At 43.2% G+C, this 23,474-nt stretch overlaps 1 protein-coding gene across 4 annotated transcripts in view; it reads right to left on the bottom strand.

Annotated features, from left to right (window-relative positions):
• PIP5K1B (phosphatidylinositol-4-phosphate 5-kinase type 1 beta) overlaps positions 1-23,474 on the bottom strand; it is a 114,267-nt gene that overhangs the window by 56,497 nt on the left and 34,296 nt on the right. For all 4 annotated transcript variants that reach the window (XM_063320533.1, XM_063320529.1, XM_063320531.1 and 1 more), the window contains 3 exons: positions 23,256-23,337; positions 22,577-22,645; positions 1,221-1,351 (listed from right to left, as the gene is read on the bottom strand). In XM_063320533.1, coding sequence (XP_063176603.1) covers positions 1,221-1,351; positions 22,577-22,645 — 200 coding nt within the window. In that variant the 5' untranslated portion in view covers positions 23,256-23,337. The remainder of the gene's footprint in view (positions 1-1,220; positions 1,352-22,576; positions 22,646-23,255; positions 23,338-23,474) is intronic.

The following is a 23,474-nucleotide window of genomic DNA, read 5'->3' on the forward strand; positions in this document are numbered from 1 at the left end:
ACTGAACAGAGGAAGTTGTCCTGGTTTTGAAGTATCTTTCCTAAACCTTCTTCATCCATTCCTAGCATAGAGTCATAGAATCATAGGGTTGGAAGGGACCTCTGGAGATCATCTAGTCCAACCCCCCTGCCAGAGCAGGGTCACCCAGAGCAGGTTGCACAGGAACGCGTCCAGGAGGGTTTGGAATGTCTCCAGAGACTCCACCACCTCCCTGGGCAGCCTGTGCCAGTGCTCTGCCACCCTCAGAGTAAAGAAGTTCCTCCTCATGTTTAGGTGGAACTTCCTATGCTCAAGTTTGTGCCCATTACCTCTTGTCCTGCCTGTTGCTGGGCACCACTGAAAAGAGCCTGGCCCCATCCTCCTGACACCCACCCTTTGAGTATTTTTAAGTGTTGATAAGATCCCCCCTCAGCCATCTTTTTTCCATACTGAAGAGACCCAAATCCCTCAGTCTTCACAAGAGAGGGGTTCCAGTCCCCTAATCATCTTGGTGGCTCTCTGCTGCACCCTCTCCAGCAGTTCCCTGTAACTTGGAAAAGTCACATGGCACTGTACTTCAGCTTCTGAACCCCCCAATACAGTATGACCTTGATTTCTGTCATCAGTATAACTATATTATTACAAATTCTATACCATCGACTTCACAGTGATACAAACTGAGGTGAACAAATGCAAAGCAGTAATGGTGCACAACCTGTAGTCGGCTAGTACGACCTGAGCCTCATTACAGGCTAAAGTCTTGGATAGAATTTTATAGTGTAGAGTAAAGTCTCATATTACTCTTAGTACTGCAGGACTTCAATTTTCATGAATTTTGACAACACGTCAACAAAATGGGAAGTATTATTCTCAGTTTCTAAAAAACTAAACTGAAATTAAACAAACGTGAATGTTGGACATAATACTTAACTGCATACAGATCCACAAATCACTTCCAATCGTAATTAACAGCCATTTTAATTGGAAGTGTCACAATTACTTTCGTTCTCTAGATGTGACATGTCTCAAATCTTCAGTTGAAGTGTGATCTTCCCAGATTTCTCCCTACCTTCATTTTCAATGACAACATGAAGACAGCATAATTTTCTAAGTTCTCATACATTAAACTTACTCTAACCCCATTTCATAAGAACTAGAAAAAAAATCCTTGTTTGAAATACCTAGTTAAGAGTTTCATTACGAAATTCTATTGAAAATAAATTGAACAAGCTTGTCCTTACCTTGGTAGGAAGACACTTTCCACTACGTAGAAATCTTGCATAAGAACATCTCTGTCCGGTTTTGATGTAAGGTTTCCTACTGTGTATCCTATTCCCAGCTGGATAGCACCTTTAATAGCTGAGGATGCAGTCTGTGTAGAAATAAAATTCAAGCATGAGTGTGCTTAAAACAGATTTTTGTTCTTTATCAGTAACATTATATGCAAAATTTTCATAACACCACCATGTCATCTTTATCCCCTCGACCTCAGAGAGATGACTGCTTTTCAATCAAAAGATTCAAAAGAAACATTATATTGTAGCAAAAGCTACATAAAATCAATTCTCTGGGTGTACAGACTGGGACTTTTCAAATTGCCCGGATAATTTAGACATTGGGTGCTAACTTATCATAAAACACCAGGTTGGAAGGGACCTCAAGGATCACCTGGTCCAACCTTTCTTGGAAAAAGCACAGTCTAGACAAGGTGGCCCAGCACCCTGTCCAGCTGAATCTAAAACGTGTCCAATGATGGGGAATCCACCACTTCCCTGGGGAGATTATTCTAATGCTAATTGTTTTCATTGTGAAAAATTTTCCTCTTCTGTCCCATCGGAATCTCCCCAGGAGTAACTTGTACCTATTACCCCTCCTCCTTTCCACATGGCTCCTTGTAAAAAGGGAGTCTCCATCTTCTTTGTAGCGACCCTTTAAATGCTGGAACATGGTGATAAGGTCTCAAACCCAAATCTCTCATCCTTTCCTCACATGGCAGGCTTCCCAGTCCTTTGATCATCTTTGTTGCCCTTCTCTGCATTCTCTCCAGCCTGTCTACATCTTCTTTGTATAGTGGGGACCAAAACTGAAATTCCTGAGTACTCTATCTGTAGCCTGACAAGTGCTGAGTAGAGTGGAATAATGCTTCTTTTATCTCTGCTGGTGATGCCCCTGTTGATGCAACCCAATATCCTGTTGGCTTGCTTTGCCACAGCAGCACACTGTTCACTCACATTGAGCTTGTTGTCTGCAAGGACCCCCAGGTCCCTTTCCACAGAGCTGCTCCCCAGCTGGGTAGCTCCCAGCCTGTGCTGCACTCCTGGACTATGTTTTCCCAGGTGCAAGGCCTCACACTTGTCCTTGCTGAACTTCACAAGGTTCTTGTTGGCCCACTCTTCCAGCCTAGCCAGGTCTTCCTGCAGTCACTTCCCAGTCACTTTGGAATCATCAGCAACCTTCATCAGGGTACATTTGATCCCCTCATCCAGATCACTTATGAAAATATTAAATAGCGTTGGGCCCAGTATCGACCCCTGGGGGACCCCATTTGTGAGAGGCTGACAGTTTGAATAGGAGCTATTTACCACCACCCTCTGGGTGCGGCCAGTCAGCCAGTTCCCCACCAACCACACAGACCACTTGTCTAGACAGTAACACATGAGTTTCTCTATGAGGAGGCTGTGGGGAATCTTGTTGAAAGGCTTGGAGAAATCCAGGTGGACAATGTCCACCTGGCAACCCTCATTAACCATTACTTTGTTGTAGAAGGCAGTGGGTTTGTCAAGCACAATTTGCCCTTGGTGAATCACATGCTTCATTTGACTTGTGATAGCTCCCAGGAGGATTTGTTCCATAACTTTCCAAGGGACTGAATATGGACTGATAAGCCTATAATTTCCTGGATCCTCCTTTAAGCCTTTCTTGTAGATGGGGGTGACATAAGCCTTCTTCCCGTCTTCTGGGATGTCCCCTGATCTCCACGACTTTTCAAAGACTATGGAGAGTGGCCTCACCACAACATCAGCCAGTTCTCGTAACACCCTTCAGTGGATATTGTCAGGGCCCATTGATTTGTAGGGGTCAAGCTCCTGAAATAGTTCACATACCAACTCTTCCTTCACTGGTGGTGGGTCTGTGTTTGCGTCAGTCTGGAATTCTGTTCCCAAGGCCTGGGGCCCAACAGTGCTTGTAAAGACAGAGGTGAAGAAAGTGTTGAGAACCTCTGCCTTTTCACCTTTCTCCTGTTTAACAGCAGGCCAACATTTTCCTTCTGATTCTGCGTGTTGCTTTTGTACCTGAAGAACTCTTCCTTGTATAGTATTTGACATTTCTGGCCAATTTAAATTCGAGCTGAGCTTTTACTTTTCTAACTGTAGCTCTGCATGACTTGGCAATGCCCCTGTAGTTCTCAACTGGTATTCGTCCCCTTTTCCATCTCTGGTATGCTTCTCTTTTGGTTTTGAGCAGACTCAGAAGCTCGCAGTTAAGCCAAGGGGGTGTCTCTTGCTCCACCTACTTCCCTTCCCTTTAAAGTGGACGAACTGTTTTTGTACTTCCAGGAGAGTGTTATTGAAAAACTCCTAGAACTCGCTAGCTCCTTTTTGCTCCACAGAAGTGTTCCATGGAATCCCTCCCAGCTGAGCTCTGAGCAAGCTGAAGTTTGCTCTTCTAAAATCAAAAACCTTTGCCTTTGTATGAATCTTCAGCATCCTCAGCAGGATCCCTAACTGCACAATATTGTGATCTCTGCAGCCAAGGCTATCACTAACGAAGATATTACACAGCAGGTTCTCTTGGTTTGTGAGTTGCCAGTCCAGCAGTGCCTTGTTCCTGGTTGGCACATCTCACATTTGTATGAGGAAGCAGTCCTCTATGTGTTCCAGGAACTTGATGGGTGACATGTGAGCTCCTGTATTGTTCTTCCAACAAATGTCTGGGTAGTTGAAGCTGCCCATAAGAACCAGATTCTCTTGAACTGAAGCTTGCTTAAGTGACGCAAATATTGCTTTGTTGGCCTGATCTTGGTTTGGAGGTCAGCAGAAGATGCTTACTGTAAGATTTCCCTTGGAGATGACCCCTCTGATCTTGACCCAGCAGCATTTGAAAGGGCTTCCACAATCACTGTAATTGACTTCTATACATTCAAGGTCCTCTTTAACAATCAAGCGTGACTCCTCCTCCCCTTCTTCCTGGCCTCCATCACGATCTTCTTAAGACATTTCCAATCTAAGTTTGAAACAGCATGCATTATCTTCTGTAAAAAACAGTCACAAATTCCAGGTGATTGTACATGCACGCCAAGGCATCAAAATGCAGACTGATGGTTTGAATGCAGGTTCTGGATACAAATGTATTTATTAAGTTCTGCTTAACAGTCAATGCAAGAGATGCATTAACTGGGAAGAATCTAAAGTGATGAGGAAAGAAAATTCTCTGTATAAAAATCTATACACATAGAGTGAAATGACTTAAATTCAGCAAACAGGGCTTGTAGGGGAGAGAAGGGTTCAAAAGGACAGCACTGAAGTGTGATAGATACTGTATATATTTTAATTGAGAACACCTCTGAAACCTTCTCACACTGCTGAATAGATAAAAAAAATGACAGAACTGAGTCAAAGTAAGAAATTAGTCAAGAAAGGAATTCTGAAGATAAGATGGAAGGAGTGAATGAAGAAAACCATTGGCAAGGGGAAGAAGGCTACTAGGAAGGGAATATCTTCCCTTGACATTGTGTATTTTCACCAGTTTGAAGATATCATTTTGGTGCCTGTTTTAAAGGCTTTACCTCCCACCCACCAAACAAGCAGGAGTATCAGTGGAAGCCAAGAACACCAGAAATTTCATGGTGAGAACTACTTCAGCACTTGAAAAATGTTTCAAGAGTGGGAATTACATAAGAAAGGGTTGAAGTACACAAAACTACTCTTGTTCTAGTTCTCGGAACAGCATATGCTAGAGTGACTGCTTATTTTTAGAAAAGAAAAGACAGAGATGTGTAGCTCCTAAATAATTAAGACTGCACACCAAGCAGAACTTGCACTTGCGTAACAGTTCAGAACAGGCAATTTGGTGGGAATGAACAACACTACCATTCTTAGACCACTAAAGATTTGGCTTTGTGTCATAAGAAAATTCGCGTTTTTCTTTCCTTGAAAGGCCTCTATTCATGAATGATTAATGCTCAACAAAAGCAGTAATTATGTAACTTTAATCAAACCAACACACATACAAATACAGTTTCTGCTTCATAGCAGGATGCCCATCTTGTTCACTGCCACAGCAAGTGACTATGTCTGATAGCACAGATAGCACAGTACTGTATTTTATTAATGAGAGGACAAGCCATTCCAAAAAAAAAAAAAAAAAAGAAAAGAAAAAGGTAACTTGGCAATGTGATTTCAAGAGAAGAACTCTGTGTCAAAGAGGAAACTCTGGATCACCTTTCAAACTCATAAACAATTTCTGTAGGAATTCTGCAAATTCAAAAGATGACCTATAGTCTCTGGAAGGCAGAATGTAAGACCTTCTAGCAGTATGATGCTGTCCTGGTTCCGGTGGGGATAGGGTTAATTTTCCCTGGTATTCCATGCCATGTGAGCCACGCCCACCCTGAGCTGCCGGGGGAGGGGGCAGGGCTGGGAGCGGGCGGGGCGTCCCGGTCCGGTCGGTGAGCGGCGGTCCCGTAATCGTGTTTGTATATGCCTCTGTCCGTGTTGTTGTTGTTGTTTGCCTGTTCCCTTTGCTGTCCTGTTAAACTGCCTTTGTCCCAAACCAAGAGTCTTGCCTTTTCTTACGATTCTTCCTGTATTAGGAAGGCGCGAGCGAGCGGCAGGTGGTTCTTTGTTGCCGTCTGAGGCTAAACCACGACAGTCCTTTTTGGCGCCCAACGTGGGGCTCGAAGGGTTGAGATAACGACAGAATCCAACTAGAACGTGGAAAAAATGGTTTTGGTTTTTTTTTTGTATGCATTTATTTTATTAGGTAAATAATCACTGGTCATCATGTTGCTTGGTTTGTTCTCATGGCTGTGTTACATAAATTCCTATATGGCTTATGTACTCCCTGCGATGCTGTTTACCATGTCTGGAAGAGGGATGAGGATTATCATTCTGCAGTCCTGTGCGATATCTGTTTATGATATGATAACATCACTGTTCAGACGGCTATTTTGGGGTGTTTATGTGGTTTTGCTGTCCTGTCCGTACATTGGACACCGTCTCTCAGAATTTGTTAATAATTTCCCCAGCCCTTTTGCCTCCCTTTTCTCCTTCGGGTCAGGTATGACAGATTTTGAGAATTTTGAATATCCTTGGGATACTCAAACCAGTGTGTTCCTAGTGCTATGTCTCCTGAATACGTTCCAGGTCTTGTTTAGGGTTAAGCGACTATTTAAGACTACCACCCGGAGATCTGCTCCGAGGCTGGATAGTCAGGGGTGGCATGGCATGTGGGAGAGCACGGGCAGGTACCTAGAGAACTACTCACCTCCAATGGTCTGGGACTTCACCCCTGAACAATTACAGGACCCTGATAAAGTGGTAGAATATTTGAAGGGAAAATGCAGAGGCACAACTCACCGCGCTGTGCTGGGCCCTGGCCAGTATCTGCCAGGCACTGCTCAGAATTATGCAGCACCCTCAAGGGGAAGAGATGGAAACCAGACCAGCAGCCACTGCGGCTGCTGCAGCCCCTGCGTCAGCCACTGCGGCTACTGCAACCCCTGTGACGGACACTGCGGCTACTGCAACCCCTGTGACGGACACTGCGGCTACTGCAACCCCTGCGGCAGCCACTGTAGCTACTGCAATCCTTGCGACAGACACTGCGGCTACTGCAACCCCTGCGACAGACACTGCGGCTACTGCAACCCCTGTGGTAGCCACTGCAGTTACTCCAACCCCCATAGCAGCCACTGCCACTGAACCAGGGAACCAACCCGTGCCGGTATCAGTTGCCCCCATACAGAAGAAGAAGTACACAAAGAAATCAGTTCGCTTAGTAAGAGATGATGATGAACCAGGGTCATCACGAGAGCAGGAGGAAGAGGCAGAACCAGAGATAATTACTCGATCCCTATCCTTGAGTGAGCTGCGGGATATGCGAAAAGATTTCAGCCGACTTTCAGGCGAGCACATTGTCACCTGGCTGCTCCGGTGCTGGGATAATGGGGCCAGTAGCCTGGAATTAGAGGGTAGGGAGGCCAGGCAGCTGGGATCCCTGTCTAGGGAAGGCGGCATTGACAAGGCGATTGGGAGAAAGACCCAAGCCCTCAGCCTCTGGAAACGACTCCTGTCAGGCGTGAGGGAGAGGTACCCCTTCAGTGAGGATGTTGTATGTCAGCCAAGCAAGTGGACTACCATGGAAAGAGGTATCCAGTACCTGAGAGAATTAGCCGTGCGGGAGATGATTTATTATGACTTGGACAATGCCGACTTACCCACAGACCCTGATGAAGTGCGATGCACAAGGCCCATGTGGCGGAAGTTTGTACGGAGCGCACCATTGTCATATGCCAACTCCCTGGCAGTAATGGAATGGAAAGGTGAAGAGGGACCAACGGTGGATGAGGTAGCTGGCCGGCTCCGGCGATATGAAGAAAGTCTCTCTTCCCCCCTTGTCTCAGCTGTGGAGAAACTGTCGCGGAAGGTCCAGCAACTTGAAGAGAATATGTCCTACTCCCCACCTGCACGGGCCAGCATCTCAGCTATTAGAAGCAGGCATTTCCCCATTCAAGAGAGAGAGTACAGAGGGTACACACCACGAGGCACCCTGTGGTTCTACCTGCGGGACCACGGAGAGGACATGAGGAAGTGGGATGGACAACCTACTTCGATCCTGCAGACACGGGTACAGGAGTTGCAAGGAAGGACAACCACAAAAGGGGATCTCTCCAGGAAAAGTGCCACCCCAGTTTCCAGTGGGCCGTTCCCCGGACAAAGCAGAAGGCCTGATCTTGCTTCTGATCCTCTTGAAGGAACTTCCAAGTCATTTATGCAAGAAGTGAGTAATGGATACTATGACCAGTATTAGGGGGGCCCTGCCTCCGGCCAGGTGGAGGAAAGGGACAACTGGGTTTATTGGACGGTGTGGATTCGATGGCCTGGCACATCAGACCCACAGGAGTATAAGGCTCTAGTGGACACGGGTGCGCGGTGTACTTTAATACCATCAAGCTATAGAGGGGCAGAACCCATTTGTATTTCTGGGGTGACAGGGGGATCCCAAGAGTTGACTGTACTGGAGGCAGAAGTGAGCCTAACTGGGAATGAGTGGCAAAAGCATCCCATTGTGACTGGCCCAGAGGCTCCATGCATCCTTGGTATAGATTACCTCAGGAGAGGGTATTTTAAGGACCCAAAAGGGTACCGCTGGGCCTTTGGCATAGCTGCTTTGGAGACAGAGGAAGTTAAACAGTTGTCTGCCTTGCCTGGTCTCTCGGAGGATTCTTCCGTTGTGGGGTTGTTGAGGGTCAAAGAACAACAGGTGCCGATTGCTACCACAACGGTACATCGGCGGCAGTATCACACTAACCGAGACTCTCTGATTCCCATCCATGAGCTGATTCGTCAACTAGAGGTTCAAGGAGTGATCAGCAAGACTCGCTCCCCCTTTAACAGTCCCATATGGCCGGTGCGAAAATCTAATGGAGAGTGGAGGCTAACTGTAGACTATCGTGGTCTGAATGAAGTCACGCCACCGCTGAGTGCTGCCCTGCCGGACATGCTAGAACTCCAGTACGAACTGGAGTCCAAGGCAGCCAAGTGGTATGCCACGATTGATATAGCGAATGCATTCTTCTCAATCCCTTTGGCAGCAGAGTGCAGGCCACAGTTTGCTTTCACTTGGAGGGGCGTCCAATACACCTGGAATCGACTGCCCCAGGGGTGGAAACACAGCCCCACCATTTGCCATGGACTGATCCAGACTGCACTGGAACAGGGTGAAGCTCCAGAACATCTGCAGTACATTGATGACATCATTGTATGGGGAAACACAGCAGAAGAAGTTTTTGAGAAAGGGAGTAAAATAGTCCAAATCCTTCTGAACGCTGGTTTTGCTATAAAGCGAAGTAAGGTCAAGGGACCTGCGCAGGAGATCCAGTTTTTAGGAGTAAAATGGCAAGATGGACGCCGTCAGATTCCAATGGATGTGATTAACAAAATAGCAGCTATGTCTCCACCAACTAGTAAAAAGGAAACACAGGCTTTCTTAGGTATTGTGGGTTTTTGGAGAATGCATATCCCAGATTACAGTCAAATTGCAAGCCCTCTGTATCAAGTAACCCGGAAGAAGAATGATTTTAAATGGGGTCCTGAGCAACGACAAGCTTTTGAACAAATCAAACAGGAAATAGTCCATGCAGTGGCCCTGGGGCCAGTCCGGGCAGGACAAGATGTTAAAAATGTGTTCTACACCGCAGCCGGGGAGAACGGCCCTACCTGGAGCCTCTGGCAGAAAGCACCAGGGGAGACCCAAGGTCGACCCCTAGGGTTTTGGAGTCGGGGATCCAGAGGATCCGAAGCCCGCTACACTCCAACAGAAAAAGAGATATTGGCAGCATATGAAGGGGTTCGAGCTGCTTCGGAAGTAGTTGGTACAGAAGCACAGCTCCTCTTAGCACCTCGACTGCCGGTGCTGGGTTGGATGTTCAAAGAAAGGGTCCCCACCACACATCATACAACCGATGCTACATGGAGTAAGTGGATTGCACTGATCACGCAGCGAACTCGAATGGGAAACCCCAGTCGCCCAGGAATTCTGGAAGTGATCATGGACTGGCCAGAAGGCAAGGATTTCGGAATGTCACCAGAGGAGGAGGTGACGCGTGCAGAAGAGGCCCCACCATACAATAAACTGCCAGAAAATGAGAAGAAATATGCCCTGTTCACTGATGGGTCCTGCCTATTGTGGGAAAGCATCGAAAGTGGAAGGCTGCTGTGTGGAGTCCTACACGACAGGTTGCAGAAGCCAGTGAGGGACAGGGTGAATCGAGCCAGTTTGCAGAGGTGAAGGCCATTCAGCTGGCTTTGGACATTGCTGAGCGAGAAAAATGGCCAGTACTTTATCTCTACACTGACTCATGGATGGTGGCAAATGCTCTGTGGGGTGGTTACAGCAGTGGAAGCAGGGAAATTGGCAGCGCAGAGGCAAACCCATCTGGGCTGCTGACCTATGGCAAGACATTGCTGCCCGGATAGAGAATCTGGTTGTGAAAGTACGCCATGTAGATGCCCACGTACCGAAGAATCGGGCCACGGAGGAACATCAGAACAACCAGCAGGTGGATCGGGCCGCTAGGATTGAAGTGGCTCAGGTGGATCTGGACTGGCAACATAAGGGTGAACTATTCATAGCTCGGTGGGCCCATGACTCCTCAGGCCATCAAGGGAGAGATGCGACATATAGATGGGCTCGTGACCAAGGGGTGGACTTGAGCATGGACACTACTGCACAGGTCATCCATGAATGTGAGACATGCGCTGCGATCAAACAAGCCAAGCCTCTTTGGTATGGAGGGCGATGGCTGAAATACAAATATGGGGAGGCCCGGCAGATTGATTATATCACACTGCCACAAACCCGTCAAGGCAAGCGCTATGTGCTCACAATGGTGGAAGCAACCACTGGATGGCTGGAAACATACCCTGTGCCCCATGCCACTGCCCGGAACACTATCCTGGGCCTTGAAAAGCAAGTCCTGTGGCGACATGGTACCCCAGAGAGAATTGAGTCAGACAACGGGACTCATTTCCGAAACAGCCTCATAGACACCTGGGCCAAAGAGCATGGTATCGAGTGGGTGTATCACATCCCCTATCACGCACCAGCCTCTGGGAAGATAGAACGATACAATGGACTGTTAAAAACTACACTGAGAGCAATGGGTGGTGGGACTTTAAAACACTGGGATACACATTTAGCAAAAGCTACCTGGCTAGTTAACACCAGGGGATCTAACAATCGGGCTGGCCCTGCCCAATCAAAACTTCCATGTACTGTAGAAGGGGATAAAGTCCCCATAGTGCACATGAAGAATATGCTAGGGAAGACAGTCTGGGTTAGTCCTGCCTCAGGCAAAGGCAAACCCATCCGTGGGATTGCTTTTGCCCAAGGACCTGGGTGCACTTGGTGGGTGATGCGGAAGGATGGGGAAGTCCGATGTGTACCTCATGGGGATCTGATTTTGGGCGAGAATAGCCAATGAATCAGATTGTGTGCTGTTAATTGCTAAGTAACACTGTCACTGTATGTCCTCATTGCTATAATTGCTATCAGTTGTACTACAAGTAAGGCACAGGGATGATGGGATAAGAACTGATCTCAGCAGCTGGCGCCCAGCAGTTTCCTCAAGATCTACATCTTCAGCCCACAGACCGCGTGCATGAGCCACACCAGGTGCACCAGTCACAAGCTCCGAAAAATACAGCATGCAACAGACCAGCACCACCCAGCATCTCACCTGCCCTGAGAGACTGTTCTAACAGATGGAGCCCAAAGCCGTGGATTAAAAGAACTCAACGGACACTTTGGAGGGATGGCCCATAAACTAAGGGCATTATATGTGTGTGTATATATATATATATGTAACAGGGGAAAGTGGTGGCAATTCATTGGAACCTGCTGGGCATGGCATAGATGGTATGGAATAAGGGGTGGATAATGTCCTGGTTCCGGTGGGGATAGGGTTAATTTTTCCTGGTATTCCATGCCATGTGAGCCACGCCCACCCTGAGCTGCCGGGGGAGGGGGCAGGAAGTTGCTGCTTAAAAGCGGGCTGGGGCGTCCCGGGTCCGGCCAGCGAGCGGCGGGGAGCAGCGGTTCTGTAATCGTGTTTGTATATTCCCCTATCCGTGTTGTTGTTGTTGTTGTTGTTGTTTGCCTGTTCCCTTTGCTGTTCTGTTAAACTGCCTTTGTCTCAACCCAAGAGTCTTGCCTTTTCTTACGATTCTTCCTGTATTAGGAAGGCGCGAGCGAGCGGCACGTGGTTCTTTGTTGCCGTCTGAGGCTAAACCACGGCAGATGCACATCTTACCTACAAGGTTACTTGCTTATTAATTTTCACTCCTATTCCAGAGTGCCATTATTTCTGCAGCAATCACAGCAATGGGTTTAACAGAAAACCAGTGTTATGAAATCATTCAGGATACTTTAATAACTGTTTTAAAAAAAATTGATAGCAGTTACAGCATGCTGAAGACAATTGCTGGCCCAAAGTGAATTGTTTGTGAATCACTGTTACAAGTCAACCTCAACAAAGGCTGGTCACGCAATATCCCCTTAGCAAATGACAAGTTTTTGTTTTCACAAACTTACGATAAAAACAAAACACACCTTGGAATTTGTCTCAATACAAATTCTTTTCTTGGTCTAACTTATTTATTATTATTATTTTGTGATTAAGAACGGAATCCAAGGAAGAGATAAAAAAGCTGCTCCTCAAGCCTCAGGGGAAGTGTTCTTGATTCATCCGTTTTATTACTACAAAAATATATTTATTGGAATTGACAAATGAAAATGGAAAAATTGAACTTTCTAACACATTTTTGCTTACTCAGGCACCTCTTTTAATGCCCGTGAAGGAAGCAAAATCTAGTTTCAAACCTAAGCCCCTTATTTCTTTAAATTATTCTTGAATAATCTCCTGCTGTAGAGCAAGCAATAAAATTCAGCAACCATCTGTGCTACGAGTTCTCTCTTTTAGAGACTGAAATAAATTTTTCTTCCTATTAGTCTCATGCAGAGGTTCAGAAAGTGGCACTGAGACCATGTCAGCTTTAACTGTACAGCTGACAGTGTACAGTGACTTTACAGTGATCATTTAATTTATTACCAACACCTTCTGAAGCTCTAAGAAATGAAAGGATGAGAATAATTGGCAGGACAAAAAACTTAAGCTGATGAATTTTAGACTATGAAACTAACTGGATTTGTAGCAAGTTGTGCACACTGTGACAACAACTGTCTTTGCTACCTAAAGGGCCACAACAAATCAAAAGTTTTACTATTCTCCTTTTGCTGATTACTGCTGATTGCAGTACTATTGGCTACTGCACAGGTGCTTTAGTGTTTTTTCGTACACAATGAAGACAGAAACCCATAAAAATGTTGCCAGTTTCAGGCTGAACTACCTTTTATTGTCTCTGATACTGTGGACACTAATGTGCCAGGCCAGGATCTGTCCTCCTTGGCAACAAATAACAGCACAAACTTGAATGGGCGTAGGCACACAACGTCATCTCTCTCAGACCAGCCAAGGTCTTACTGACTTACACTGATTTTTACTTCTGATGCTACTGCTGAAAAGGAACACACCTGCTCTTTCTTTCCCAGCCCTCAAAATCTATGCATTGGTACTCTTCCCACTCACAGTGCCAGCAACATTTTCTCTGTGTCCAGCCAACCAGTTACAAAAGACCTGATACAACTACAAGTCTTCAGCAGGATCAGTTCCCCAATTCACATAAGCACTAATGTCAACCATGCAGCTGAATTAAAAAAAAAAAAAAAAATAAAAATCACACCCTCACAGCATAAAACAAGTTGGATAGTTTCTCTTTTGATGGGCTGCAGAAGGACAAATTAAGCCTGAACTAGCAAAAAGCCTACTGCCTCAAATTTAATGTGTCATCACCTCCTGAACACACCTCAATGGACACTGAATTTATGCTAGCTCAGTGTTTTGTGCCATACGGCCAGCAAGCTCTTGTCTTGGTCATGGGACCTCTGGATTTCTGTCTAATCCACAACCAGAATCAGGTACAGTTTCTTCCCACTCTAGGTTTTCAAAAGTTAGTTCAGGAGAGAAAAGCAAGACTTTCACACAAATTCAGGTTAAACTGTACCTTATGTAGATACTGAGAAGGAAAGCATGAACCTATATAATTAAGTATAACATAAATTACAATTCCTGCAGCCGTGCAAACAGAGAAATTGCACATTCCCTGTACTACTGCTCCTGAGTGCCAGTATTTCAAAGCAGGTAGGGACATTTCTCTTCCACCTACCAGCAGTTGCCTTTAAATGGGAACAGATCAGCAAAGGGAAAAGAGCTGCATTTCAGGAAGAGATGTACTTGGAATAAAGTGCTCCAGGAGAAGTCCCACAATTTCTAAACCAGACAAAATGCCTCCCAGACACACTCAGCTAGACCCAGCTTCACATTCAACAAATAGCATCATCCTACCTCTTCAGATTGCTCTGTATGTGCAGAGTCATAGAGTATAACAACAGGTTACAGGATGAAAACAGAACAGAACACCGACAGTAAGGTATATGGAGTATCTGCATCACCAGTATATATTCTAGCACTAGATGTGCTGTCTCATGAATTACTGTTAGTTACAGATGGGTCTTCCCCTCACTCTACATCACTCCAAGCTGAAATCCTTTTTCAGAACAACAAAATAAATGAGAACCTAAATCCTCTCAAATCAGGTATTAAGTTTGCACATGATCCCACAAGCATACTAAGAAGGATTTTAATATTGCGTTTCCTACAGATAATGGCTTTAAGGCTAGTTCTGTAAAATTTAAATTTGTTATTTTCATAACACAAAGGCGCTAATCAGACATGCTTAATGTATGTAAAGGCAGTTTACATTCAGATAATAATAAAAAAAAATAATCAACTGAACTGAAGCTCTTTAACAACTGTACAAGTTAGGGACAAGGCTACTAAAAGGATTGGAAAAGTCTGTCCTTTAAAAAAAACTTGCTAAAAATCCCAAGCTGAAAAAAATATATGATATTTCTAGAAAGTATACATTGCTCAATAATTATTTCCATTAGAGTGTGAAGGTTGTAAATGGCTGGCAAACCTAACTAACCACTGATGTGACAGTAAAGGATTAGTTCCAAGTACATAGTTCACAGCCTCCTGATATAGTAGATACGTTTACTCATTTAAACAAGTTTTCTTGGATTTTCTGCATATTTGTGTGGGACTATTAATGTCAGAAAACAAATCATTTAACAAACCACGAGCAGAGAGGAACTGAGTGGGATGCAGGCTTCATTTAATTTTATAGAAATTCACCTCTACGCTCATTCACAAAGTTATTTTCCTATTCTTCTTTTAACCCTCAACTGTTCTTTGCTAAGTCTCGATGCATTCCTTGCAAGCAGCTCATGAAAAATATAACCATAACATTCTTGCCTTCTTTAAAAGTAGACATCCTAGGGATGTCTTTTAAGATGGCGTGGATGTAAACTTTGTCCTTGTTTATCCGTTCTCCCTTTTTATAACTCATTTTATCGCAACTGAAGTTTGGCCTATGAACTTTCTGGGGAAAAGCTGGTGATTCTTCCAGAAGACATCTGCCTTATTGCAGGTGCTATAAAGCAATGAAAAAAGAAAAGGAACTCTGCCTCAGCAACTCCACCTCACTATCACCCCGGAAGGCAAGATGGTGTTTGCTTTCTTTCACGCTCTGTACTACTGTCATTCAAACAGGTTTTAAAATCTGTCTAATGAAATGGTAGAGATACGTAGGGGAGAAGAGCTGAAGCAGCCACTGATTAACACTGCTCTGCAGCCACGCTTCCCACAACGTAGCTGCCATTAGTTAATTTATTTCTACTACTGTCTGTGGAGAAGCCTGCTCTCATCTCCCAGACCAGCCCACTCTGCTGCTTGGTGGGACTTAATGAACTCGCCTGGTGTAAAATAGCCTGCTTCCTGCAGGAAGCATTTTCAGCAAAGTTAAAAAAAAAAAAAAAAATTAAATCCACAGGGTCTCACTTGGTCAAAATGGTTCAAGCCATATGGTTAGGCCAGATGTGAATCTTCTACTACAAGGAAGCATTTGTTATTCAGTATACCCGTAACAGGAATCTACGCACACTATCACTCCCATGCAAACATAGTTTATCTTTTCCAAGACTCCTGAAAAGATACTAAGCCTCCATAAATTGTGTAATCCTATAAGCCAAACCTCCTGAGGAGACTGCCTGTTGAAAAATAGTATGTCTTCTTCAAGCTACATTTAAAAAGAGCTCTCTTTGAACATTCGGAAGTTGCAATTAGACTCAAGATGTATGCGTGGTTATTGCCTTGTCCATTACTTCTGCACTAGAGCTCTCGTCTTTGAGTGCCTGCTGTGCTTACAGTCCCATTGCAACACCACTTCTTGCAGCTGCTTCTGATGAAGCTTCTGGAGATGACTACCCCATCTCAGCATGCTCTTCGCAGCTGACACATCTGAGCTATCAATTTAATTTTACATTAAATCACAGAGACATAAAACAGAAAATCCCACTGAATGACCTAGTTTTACTGTTTCTCCACAACTTGCAACCGCTACAGCCACAGTACTCCTTCACTTCAGTCCTTCACTTCAGTTCACACTGTTTTTCTCTCTATAAACTCTTTGCCCAACTGCTGCAGGTCACATTTCGTGAAGCTGGACTTCTGCCCATCTCCCTCACCTCTGGATCTTGCTGCTGGAGAGGGTGGGCGAATGGCTATTACTAAGTTGTTCTTTATTCCCACAGAGCAAAATTAGCTTAGTGCCACTAGTCTGCTCTGCAAGAAGCAGCTGTGACCTCCAGAAGAAAACTCTATCCCAGGTTTTTCTTATAATAAGGCACTGTAACTCTGTAACTCAAAATAACCAGAAAGACAGACAGGTATTTATTTGTGCAATGCAGATTTAATTAGAAATGATACCATAGACTTCGAAAAATAAAGGTCTGCAGCAAAGAGTCGAAATATCCAGGGTGTATCTCTTCTTTCAGAAAGCTGAAATTATACTGGTCTATGCCATGTTCTTTTGTCATTCTTTTTCTTGGCACCACAGAGTGATGCCTCAGTACAAGCTAATGCAGTGCTACATGCAAACTACATGCTGCTGTATGTAGTGTTGGCTGTGCTTTCTAAATTATACATATTAATAGCTGTGCTATTAAAATATAAACAGTAGACTTTATCTTTTTCTGTCATACTATGCTGAATGCTAGCATAAATGATGGATCATTAAAGAAGAGCAACTGATAATGTTGTATCTTCTTTTTCCTTTCTATACAATTGCTGTTCAAAGTTGGTGAAAGTAGTTTTCTTGTAGTACTTTGAAAAATTTTAACAACTTTTTTGGGATGCCCTCCCAGAAAGAAGCAGTTAAGACATCCATTCACACATTAGATTCTTCCAGCTCAACTTCTATCAGAATGATTTTCTGACCCAAGCTGAATATGGTCTCCCTTCATTTTCCAAAATTGGATTCAGGTGACTCCATGGCTTTCAGTTTATTTTTCCTTAATTTCAAAACATTTATGCTGAAGTTTCAGGAGTAGCCACGAATCCAGATGCTTTGGTTCTTCTCTCTATCTCTCTGAGAAACAGAATTTGAGACCTATAAGTTTGGTAGCAGCTGTTGCTCCAGGCAAGGCCACCAAAGACAGTCATTTTGGGATCTTTGCAGAGGTACAAAGTGCTCAAAAGCCTGCTATTGAAAACACAGGTCCCAGTGCAGCAGAAACTCCAGTAGCGAAGTTTCAATGTCTGGAATAATAAACACCCTTCATGGAGACATTAGACACAGGACATAAGCCAATGCCAAATGTGATGCAGCAATGCTGCTTGTACGCTTCTGCAAGCTCTAATAATAGGTAGTTGTTTCCTTTATTCGTGCAAATTCCCTTTCCTCCTGCGAAAAATGACTCACACTTACGATACACAGTTTTGAACAGGTTATGTAAAGTGCTTGTAATACACTAAGCAAAAGAGCCGCAAGACATGTAATAATGAGAAACAAAGTCTAATTGTGTATGTGTGTGGCAGCCTTCAGACTACAAGTAGAGAATTTGGTAATCTAGTAGCAGGTTTCCACAACAAGTGCAGTATATATATCTGCTTTGTCTTCTGGTGTGCTTTTCTTCTATGCTCTTAATGTGCTTTGACAGACCTGTCTGTGCCCCATTCTTGCCACCATTGTAGTATTAAGCATCAGGATGCTACTGAAATCTGTTTTGTCAGGAAGCAGATTTAGGGACTACTGTGTGATTGATGGCATTGCAATGCAAAAGCTGCACATGTGCAGATTTAATTAATTCAGATAAAGATGCTACCAACATTTGTTTAGCTGAGCTGAACAAAATCATAAAGAAACTACTGGAAGAAACTAAAGTCCCAGAAATGCAACTGATTACTTATTAGCCTGGAAAGCTTTATCATGGATGAAGTCAGAGATGCTCTCCTGGAGAAAGTTTGTTTTTATACAAGTGAGCTAAACTTTAAAATAATGAAAAACAGTCATTACTACAGATGTTTGGAATACCTGTATGGCTCTTGTAAATAATCTGCATAGATTCAGGGTATGTTTGGAACATATCGCTACTGCACAGCAAAGATACTAGAGGTCAGATATAAACTTTCCATTACAAACAAGATTCCTTTTTCCCCGAGGATGAACAAGCAAGTAATCCCTTTGGAAACTCCCCCAAGGCCAAACTATGCTAAAGAGTTACAGCAGGCCAAAATACACTGGTGCATATACACAGCGAAAGGACATGCACATTTTGAGGATTGCCCATTTTCACCAGTGAATGATTCAGATGCTTTTACTTAGCATAGAGCTACAAACTAATTTATCACAGCTAACTAGTCCTCAGAGATGAGATGCACTAGATGAGAACATGGAGCTCAGCAGTGCACACCCTGATAGTATGAACAGCATGCAAAAAGCAGAATTACAGAATTAAGAGACAACAACAGAATAGGGAGCAGATTAAGGAGTCTCTAGTTCCCACTCATTCTCCACCTGCTGCAGCAAGTCAGTCCCACATCACCAGGTACAACTGCAGCTGTATGTCCTTTCTACACCAGTCAGTCCAGTCCAGCTGCTACTCCAAGCAGAATCTACATCATCCGTTCCAGACCCTTCGGAAGTAAGGGGGAGTGAAACACGAGGAAAAAAATGTGAAGGTTTTCTGCATGCCCCAGCAGAAAATTGTTTTTCTTCAAACAGCCATTAGAAATAATTTGTTTTCTGATGGAAACAGGTTTTAGTAACCCATCATATATATCATCTCTATATCAATGGGACAGACTGTATTGGCTAAGGTAAGCCATTCCATTTACACTAGATAAAAATACCTTTTTTTTTTTTTTTTTTACACTTGCATAAACCAGATCAATTAAAAAAAAAAATTAAGTATTTGCAATTGTGTTCTCTAGTTTCCCCCAGGTTTCTCTTATGAGACAATTCACATTTCTTAATAAGGGATATTTACATTTCCAGATCAAGCAACTAAAACACTGCTTAATATATATTGATTAGTTAGGCTTATTCCTCATTGGATCTGGGACAAGAAAAATGCTTCTAAAGCCAAGATATTTATTTAATTTTCTCTTATGGGTCATTGGATTTTACATCACCAAGCAGACATTTTCCATGCATCGCTTCTCCCATTTGTATATAATTTATATACACGTATGATTAAAGTTACACAGACATAATCTTTGCATGCTATTATGAAAGATGAATGGACACAAGATACAGTTAAGCAGAAGGCTATTTTGCTTTTTAGATCAGATTGGGGATTGCTCCCTCTCATCCCTGACCCCATGAAGGAAAATATGACCTTTCAGCAGGGCAGTATCAGTGCATCCCTTATCTCTTTTATTTTGGGCATTACAGACATTCCAGCAAGCATGAGAGTATCATGTACTTTTTGCCACAAAGTGACTGCAGATCTTGAATCAGCAAGTCCTTCTGCAATTGCTGGGAGAGGATGAAGAGGCACATTGGCATTTTGCTCTGCAAGAAGATAAAGAGCCCAAGGAAGATTTTAAAGTTAAGACCAAACCACACAGCTTATGACAGCATTACTGTTATCGAGTCCTCATGTGGAACCAGTGGGTCCCACAACAGGAGATGATGGCACGATTACATTAACTCTTCCTTGATTAATCTCTCTCCTTTGCAACGGTGACCTTTTACCTGGGGTGAGGTTGAGACTCAAACTGTCAACACACTTCAGGATGATTATCTCCCAGAATTATCACTAGAAACCCCTTGAATTACCCACATGAAACTTGACATCACAAAACTTTTCTGTGTTTCCAGACTACGTGCTAGTTACTCATTCTCCTTACAGCTATGCTCCATTGAAACCCTCCATGCCCACACCTCATGACACAACTTCTTTGGCTATTGGACCTTTTCAGGGAGCACATCACTGGTAAAACTATTCCAGGTCAAAGATATACACCAGTACCACGGGTCTCATGCCACACAGTCCTTCATAAACTTACTCAGTCCCATCTTAACAACAGTTATACAGCTGCCCTTGTGCTACACATTAGAGGTCAAAGTAGAACAGGCTAAAAACCAGAATTGCCACAATTCAAGACAAGGTACTGTCCTTTGCTTTTCTAAGCTGAACAGCACACGCTTCTTCACCTTTATTATGTTGTGGTTTTATTTAAAAAAAAAGTGGAAGTGAAGCCTCTGAGCAATGAGAATGGGTTAGCAAGCACGGTCCAACCTCAGAACTACGTAAGTATCTTGCCTAAGTTTTTCCGCTGACATCAAGGGCAGTGGTAGATGGGAACAGGAACTGCCCAAGTAGCTGAAAAAGCACTAGCTGAGGAAACAAGCTCTTCCCCGGCCCAGATTTCTGGAGGAAGTGGCACAGAAAGTCACAGGACAGAACTGCAAGTATTTTCCAGCCAAACAAAGTGCAACAACGCGTGACTGGAGAACTGTAAATGCAATACCTGTATAAAAGAGTGAAGAAAAGTGATGTGGGCAATAAAAGATAGGCGGGTCTTAACTATAAACAAGACTTGAATAGAGCAAGATCTCCTTGTGAAAGTTACCTAAAAATATGTAATTAAGTGGGAAATGGCACAAAATGCCTCTGTCAAACACAGGTCCTGCCAGGCTCACCCTGTAATTTTCTAGACATAGTATCTGGAGGAGGTGAGAATTAACACAAAGGGCAAGGTTTGTAAGGAATTTGTCTTAAGAGGAGAGATACGTTGTTAAGAGTGAAAGCATCAGGCAAAGACATGCTACCAGTAAGCCCTGCATGGGTAAATTGTGGGGTCAAAATTTATTAATCTTTTTATTAACATTATCAAAAAAAGCAGGAGCATAATGGTAATATTTTCTGATAACACTAAACTATGGAGCATATGCAACACAGGATCCTGAACACATAAAAACTGAGGGTGTAAGTGTAAGAAAAGGAATAGAACTGGCATAAAATACAAGTACAGACAACTGGTGGTTCACGGAAAAGGGCAGAATTTAGAGATGATAGTCACTGTGACCTCCCAACATGATGTAGTTGTGAATTCTAGGCTTTGCCAGAGATGTATTTCCAGTAAATACCCAGGAGAATTCGTGCCATGACAGAAGTCTCTACAAGGCTTCCTCTGGAATATTGTGAATTTTGAGTTGAACAGAACAGAGAAGAGCATTTAGAATGACTGGTGGGAATGGAAACTCACCTGTGGCAGGACTACCAGGATTTGTCTTGTCTAGTCTAGCAATATAAAACAGCTAAAGTGTCCACTTCAGGCACTGAACTTGCTTTCTTTCTTCTACTAAATGTCAAGAACAATTTAGACTTCAGTTTTTTGAAGCCATAAACTAGGAGACTGAACACAACCTCTATCTAAATACAAAAAATATTATTTCCTTTAATTTCTAAGAAAATTATCTGGAATGTTAAGGTCATCCAGACACTGAAAAGGTAATTGCTAAGAATTAGGTGGGAACTCTTAGGTGCGAAAAGAACTTATTATTGTCCTTGACTTGACCAGCAGTGCTGTAAGCAACACTCAGAAATGAAACCCCCTAACCCATAACATGTACTGTAGAATCATGTGGATCTCTGTGCTAATTACAGAAATAAAAGAAAAAAATCACCACTTCTTTGAGGTGATCTCTCAAGAAAGTGATCAAATCCGTCACCTAACAATTTGGTTGTGTAAATATGTATAGAAAAATGCGCATTTATAGCTCTCTTTAGTTATCAACAGTGCTAGGTGGACCTAAATGATGCTGGTCCCAGACAATTCCCAGACAGAAAAACAAAACCAAAACCAGTATCAGCTACTGTTACAACACCTAAATAGCCCTATGCTGCTAGCATCAATGCGTGCTCCAACATTAAATATGTCCTCTCTTAAACAATATTTCTGTTTTAAAAAACAAAGCAAACAAGAAGTATACTGTCTGACAAAGCACTGGGGGGGGGGTGGTATTAGCGTAGGTTTTTTAGTCCAGACATATCAGATAAACATTCAAAGCATTTGGGAACTTACCGCACTAAATTTCTGACAACAGCGTTTATGCCCAGAGGTGTATCTGTTGCTAAGAGCAAAGAATTTCCATCAATCTAGCAAGATTGAAGCTGTACTGAAAAACCTTTCAATAGTAGGCTCTGCAGTAGGTAGATATGTCTTACGATTTCACAGAAGAAATAAAGTACCCCCCCCCAAAAAAAAAAAAATATAATCAATGGAACATGTTTTGTTTGTTCTTGTATTTCGCCAGTTCTGAAATATATTTCACTTATAGCAGGTCTGAATTACCAATATGAAGGGAAAAAACACGCAATGAAAAATTTTGTAAGTCTTACTTACCTTTTTATATGTTTTCTCTTCATTTGGCTTTCCAGCAGTAACATCCCCATTTTCAGTAACAGACGACATCTAACAACAGAAGCTTAAGTTATAAAAAAAGTAGTTGCTTTAGAAAAGCGAGTCTTCAGAAAACATCATACTATTTGTTATCCATTTCTTGCTAAATACAAACTTCTTAGAGGACAATAAGTCACCAAGATCAGTGACGTATCTAGGATATTCCTAGAAGGATTTTCCAGGCAGACTAAAAGGACAGCACTGCCCCAGGAATACGTCAAGCATATGACTGATTCTATGCAACCCTTTATTTCTTTTTCCTGACATCAGTATGCAGGTCTGCAGGAAGACATTGCAGCGAAATCTCACTCCACAGCAGACTGCACGAGATGATCTTGAAAGGTAAGATGATGAACTATGAAACTTGTGTGCCAGATTCTCGGTGGCATGTCTCAGAGGTCCAAGGCTGCATTGACATGCTTTATCTCCTCAAAGGAGGACTTAGATACTTGACATTGTATCTTACCATGGCTGTAAAGCAACACTAGATCAAGAATAAACCACTAAATTAGAGACCACTTGGGTCAGACACTTAAGCATGGCTGCCAGAGTGAATAAAACAAAAAGCTACAAGGACACGTTTTGAAATCGTTCTAGACTTTCACAATGGAAGTATACGTACCCTTATGAACAATAGGACAAGTCATCTGGAGCTGAGAGTGAAGATCAAGGCATTCATCGGTGGTGTTAATGTTTTCCACAACCTATTAAAAGAAAAAAAAAAAATCTATTACCACTATGCCATCACAAATTTACATCTCGCTGAATAGCTTTAGATTTCCTATTTCTATTATTCTTCAGCCCAAGCAAGATAACAAATAAACTTATTTTTGAAGTTTTC

This window comes from Chroicocephalus ridibundus, chromosome Z (assembly GCF_963924245.1).
Source record: "Chroicocephalus ridibundus chromosome Z, bChrRid1.1, whole genome shotgun sequence".
Taxonomy (NCBI): domain Eukaryota; kingdom Metazoa; phylum Chordata; class Aves; order Charadriiformes; family Laridae; genus Chroicocephalus; species Chroicocephalus ridibundus.